Source organism: Zophobas morio, unplaced genomic scaffold (assembly GCF_036711695.1).
Source record: "Zophobas morio isolate AGI-343-1 ecotype UQ-CSIRO unplaced genomic scaffold, CSIRO_AGI_Zmor_V1 ptg000018l, whole genome shotgun sequence".
NCBI classification, from domain to species: domain Eukaryota; kingdom Metazoa; phylum Arthropoda; class Insecta; order Coleoptera; family Tenebrionidae; genus Zophobas; species Zophobas morio.
The window spans coordinates 2,286,450-2,291,295 of NW_026972123.1; the positions used below are offsets into that span (position 1 = coordinate 2,286,450).

General features: G+C 31.9%; 1 protein-coding gene across 1 annotated transcript; it reads left to right on the forward strand.

Moving 5' to 3' along the window:
* Nucleotides 1–1,971: 1,971 nt before the first annotated feature.
* Nucleotides 1,972–3,999, forward strand: LOC135131073 (sterol O-acyltransferase 1-like). The gene is made up of 4 exons (XM_064058600.1): nt 1,972–2,174; nt 2,221–2,363; nt 2,933–3,069; nt 3,117–3,999. The coding sequence occupies exons 1-4, from the start codon at nt 2,029–2,031 to the stop codon at nt 3,948–3,950; spliced, it is 1,260 nt and encodes a 419-aa protein (XP_063914670.1). The 5' UTR covers nt 1,972–2,028; the 3' UTR covers nt 3,951–3,999.
* The last annotated feature ends 847 nt before the right edge of the window (nt 4,000–4,846 follow it).

Consider the following 4,846-nt stretch of genomic DNA (forward strand, 5'->3'; position numbering starts at 1 on the left):
AAAAAATTAAAAAAGAAAAATTAAAACATCGAAAAGTTGAAAAAAAAAAAGAAATTGAAGTAAAAACTGTCTAAAATTTGAGAAATCTAAAGTTTAACGAAAAATTTAAAATCCAAAAAGTAAAAAAGGGGTGGAAACCCAAAAACTGCAAACCGAAAATTTAAAAATTGGAAAATCGACGAATTGGAATCGATTGGCCTGAAAATTAAAAAAACTGAATAAACTAAAAATTGGAAAATCGAAAGAAACAACAAAAATTAAGGAAATGAATAAACAAAAAATTGTGAGGGGACGAAAAATTGCAAAAGGGCACAATTAAAAATCGAGAATGTGAAAAATGAAACAATAAAAAATTGTAAGATTGAAAAATTGGAAAATTTGAAAGTCGACGAATTGTAAAACTGAAAAATCAAAAATAAAAAAACGAAAAAGTGTTTAATTTAAACTTGAAAAATGTACAAAGTGAAAATCAAACTTGAAAATTTGATGAAAAATTGTTAAAAACGTGAAAATTTGAAAAATTTAATGATGGAAAAATCGCAAAATCGAAAGAAACAACCAAAAATTGCCATATAAAATCGAAAAAGTGAAAATTAAAAAATCGGGAAAATGAAAAATAAAAATCGCAAACAAAAAATTGGGAAAGGGAAAAATTAAAAATTGAAAAACTGATGCAAACCGAAAAATTGAAGGAACGAAAAATTGAAAATTTTGGAAGTCGATAAATTGTAAAATTGAAAAATCAAAAATAAAAACAAAAAATTACAAAATGATAACTTGAAAAATCGAAAAAAAAAGAAATATCTATTATGAAATAGAAATACTTAAAATTAAAGAAATTGGAAAATTGAGAAAATGAAAAGCCGAAAAATTGCAAACCTAAAGAATCGACAAATTAAAAATCTGGAGCCTGAAAATTCGAAAAATTGAGGAACTGAAAAACTGAAAAATCGAAACCTTGGCAAGTTGAAAATGGGAGAATCAAAGAATAGATTAATTGAGAACTGAAAATTCAGAAGCGTCAAAACTTGAAAATTTAAAATATTGGAAAATTGAAAAATCGGAAAATTCGAAAATCGAAAATCCGAAAAGTAAAAACACGAAAAACCGATAAATCGAAAAATCTAAACATGGAAAAATTCAAAAACTGAGACAATCAAAACATCGAAATTTAGATTTTTAGATAAGCTAAATTATGTTCGAGATGCTTTTGTTGGAAATCGTATTGAGCTTCGGCGATGTATTTCGACACTGTGGAGTGTGTCTCATTTTTCATACAATAATGTATTGCAATTCATGAACCCCATCTTGTCAGAACAGGTTCTGGAGGCAATCCGGTAAAGCTTACCGGAGAGTTTGGATCCTCAAATGACAACGATTTTAAAACTTCATTACTACTGAGATCGGGGCAGGTGTGGGTGGGGCTTAATCTCCTAATGAATTTCCATTCTTTTCCAGACCTAGGGGCGAAGCGTGACTGCAAAATCTATAGTTCCTTACAAAAATTTACCATTTTAGACACGTTTTAACTTTTTGTTTTAAAAATATTGACTTTTATTTTGTTTGTTTTTATTCGTCGTGAGCCAAGAGGGCGGAGCTTAATTGCAAAATTCTCATTTCTCTACCAAAAGGGATCATGTAAGACATGTTTTTGAGTATCATGTTGTTCAAAGAATGCTATGTAAGTATATTAAGCAAAAATTAAACCCAGATTGAACTCGATACGAATCAGAATTCGGACCAGAGGGTAAAGCGTAACTGCAAAATCCGTATTTCTCTCAAAAATTTACTCTTTTAAGCTTGTTTTAAGTTTTTGTTGTGGAAAGATGACTACGTATATTAAAAAAGTTGTTTTTGTTTTAAATGTAATACAATTAAATATGTAGAATTATGTAACGGATATGCAGTCACCTTCATTTTAGCATATCCGTGTCACATACCAATTTATCATCGCTGCAAGTCAGTAAATAACACGTACCGAGAACGAAAAAATCGCAAACACTTCCAAATTTGAAAATTTTCACTAAAATGGAAAAGAAATTTGTAATTCGGAATTCCCTTCTGACCGATATCTTCGAACATCCTCATACACGAAATATTTACAACATGTGCGCCATCCTCTTCGTGGGTCTTTCTTTCCACAACCTAGGAATAGAATACTTGACAACTGGAAGGTAAAAACGTAGACCAAAATGACGGTCAAACAAAAACTGCTTTTAGAGTCACTTTCGGCTTTGAAGTAATAAAAACAAGCTTCGTCCACCTGGATAAAGCCATCTTCGTTTGGTCGTGTTGCTTTGCGTCAGCTTGTGCATTGTTCTTCATTTTTAAATTGTGGTTAAGTCTTAGAACGTGTGCAGGAGGTAAGTTAAGGTGTGGTTTCGAAAGCGAACGTTAAGTTGAAGATATGATGTTTTTCGAATTATATCGTTGTCTAAAATGGATTGTCAATTTTTGATGAATTTTTGGTATTGTCCGAGTTCCATTTTTGATTATTTTTTCTTCATTATTGAGGGTAGAACACTTAGCCTTGAACATATATTTTGTTTAATTTTCGACAGGAAATAATTATTCGTTATTTATTTACTTTTAGTTTGCATTTCATTCTCGTTTGTCTCTTCATTTATTCCATGTATTACTATAGTCTTCTTCACTATCTCCTTCTTTCCTTGGAGCATTTATATATTTTTTCCTCTTGCAGGTTTACTTTGTCTTGAAATCTTAATTATGTCATCATTTAGCAAACAAAGCAAAATATGAAATATCAATAAATCGCAAAAATTGATCCGTTGCATACTTAGTCTCGAGACCTACCCAAAAAATTTTTGTATAGTACATCCGTTATTTTATCAAAAAGCGATCAACAGAACGTCGTTTAGAAACCACAATTAATATTTTTAACGATATTTCAAAACTGATAAACAACTTTCAGGTTTGACTACAGTTTTCGATTGGTTAGGATTAGTCTGTTTAGCTTTGTACTATTTTTACAGCTTGAAATTAGTCACTGGTGCAATACGCTACTTCAACTTCAATATCTCTTGCATGCTTTTGTTAACTCTCGAACAGGTAAGTTAATCATCAAAAAAATCGCTTTAAAATAAATCAATTTTTAGCCTGGGTTATTAATGAAAGTTCATGCGTTCGTGCGAAGTAAAGCTTCGGAAGAACTTCCTCGTCTGTCTTTTTCTAAGTATCTATACTTCCTCTTCGCTCCTACTCTCATCTACAGAGACGCCTACCCTCGAACCAAGACCATCAACTGGAAGTTTGTCGCTCAGTGTCTGTTGGAAGTCGTCGCTGTTTTTTTCGTATTTCCGTTCTCTGCTGTCAACTGTTTCCCATCTTCAGAAAGATGGGCACAAAAATTTACCGTAAACGAGGTGTTACTCCTGATCGTAGAGAAAATAGTATATGCAGCGATAATACTAGTGTGTCCATTCTTCATGGGGTTCCACTCGTTTCATAATTTCGTTGCCGAGATTCTTCAGTTCGGAGACCGTTTGTTCTATTTAGATTGGTGGAACGAACACACCATTAACGGATGGTTGTTGAAATATGACAAGTTGGTGCAGGACTGGTTGTATTACTACGTTTACCGAGATTTCAGGAAACATATTTGCGACAAAGTTTTACTAGCAAAATTGACGGTGTTCTTGTTGTCTTTTTGTGTACATGAATGGATTATATTTTGTTGCACTGGTGGACTTGTTCCGATAATGTTTTGTTTTTTTGTCGTTGCAGGACTTCCTCTGACATTCTTTGAGATTCCTAAAAACATGCTTTCTGTAATTGTTTTCTGGTGTGTAACTCTCCTGTTGATTGGTATCGCGTGGGTATTGTATACCCTGGAATGGTACGCTCGTTGGAAAAGCCCTTTGGAAGATCCAACGCTTTGGGAATTACTTGTTCCTAGATTTTTAACGTGTGACTGTGTATTAAAAATCTAGGTACTTGTTTGGGAATCGAAGGAATTGTACTTCCGGTACTTCCATTGTATATCTTTAATGTTTCAAGTACTTAATGGAGTTAAGTTTATAATAAAGGTGTTAAAAGAGTCCTTCTTTATTGTTACCAAACATACCAGATTAAGGTTCTTCAAAACTACCAGTTGCATAGAAAACAAGTTCGTCTTTCATTTACTCATTTCTCTCACAGTTGAACACCAACAATTTACTTTAAATAATAAATTCAAATTAAGAAAAAAGTTGTGATAATTTAAAACAGTCCCCAACAGTACTAGATCCTCATACACGAAATCTTTACAGTATGTTCACTATCGTCTTCGTATGCTTTTCCTTATGTCCACTAGGAAAAGAGTACTTCTCGACCGGAAGGTAAAAAAATAAACTAAAAGAACAATGAAACTAGAACTAGTTTTAGAGTGACTTTCGAAATTGTATTTATAAGTATATATACTGCTTTAGTTCGGTTTTGGTACTGTTTCTCCTCTTCAAAATGTGGTTGAAGTTTAGACTAGTTGCTAAAGGTTGGTTTTGCGATTTTAAACCTAAATAACGTTTTAAAATCATTTTACAGATTTTTATAGAAGTGGAAATTTAAAAAAATGTCACTAAAATCATAAAATTTAAACATAAAATAGTATCATATTTTTTGGTTTAAAGTTTTCAAATACCAAATGGTGGGTGTGCCGGGCTAGCAGTTACAAAATGTATTCATCTTATCCACTCCAAGAACATTTTTATTCCGACATGATAATTTGAGAAAAGTTAAATTATATAATGCTGTCAATCATTGTCTAAAACACTGGTGTTTTATGGATTTTATGTACTGTTGGTGTTTTGTTGGTTGCCTATTTATAGATATTAAAATAGAAATTGTTATA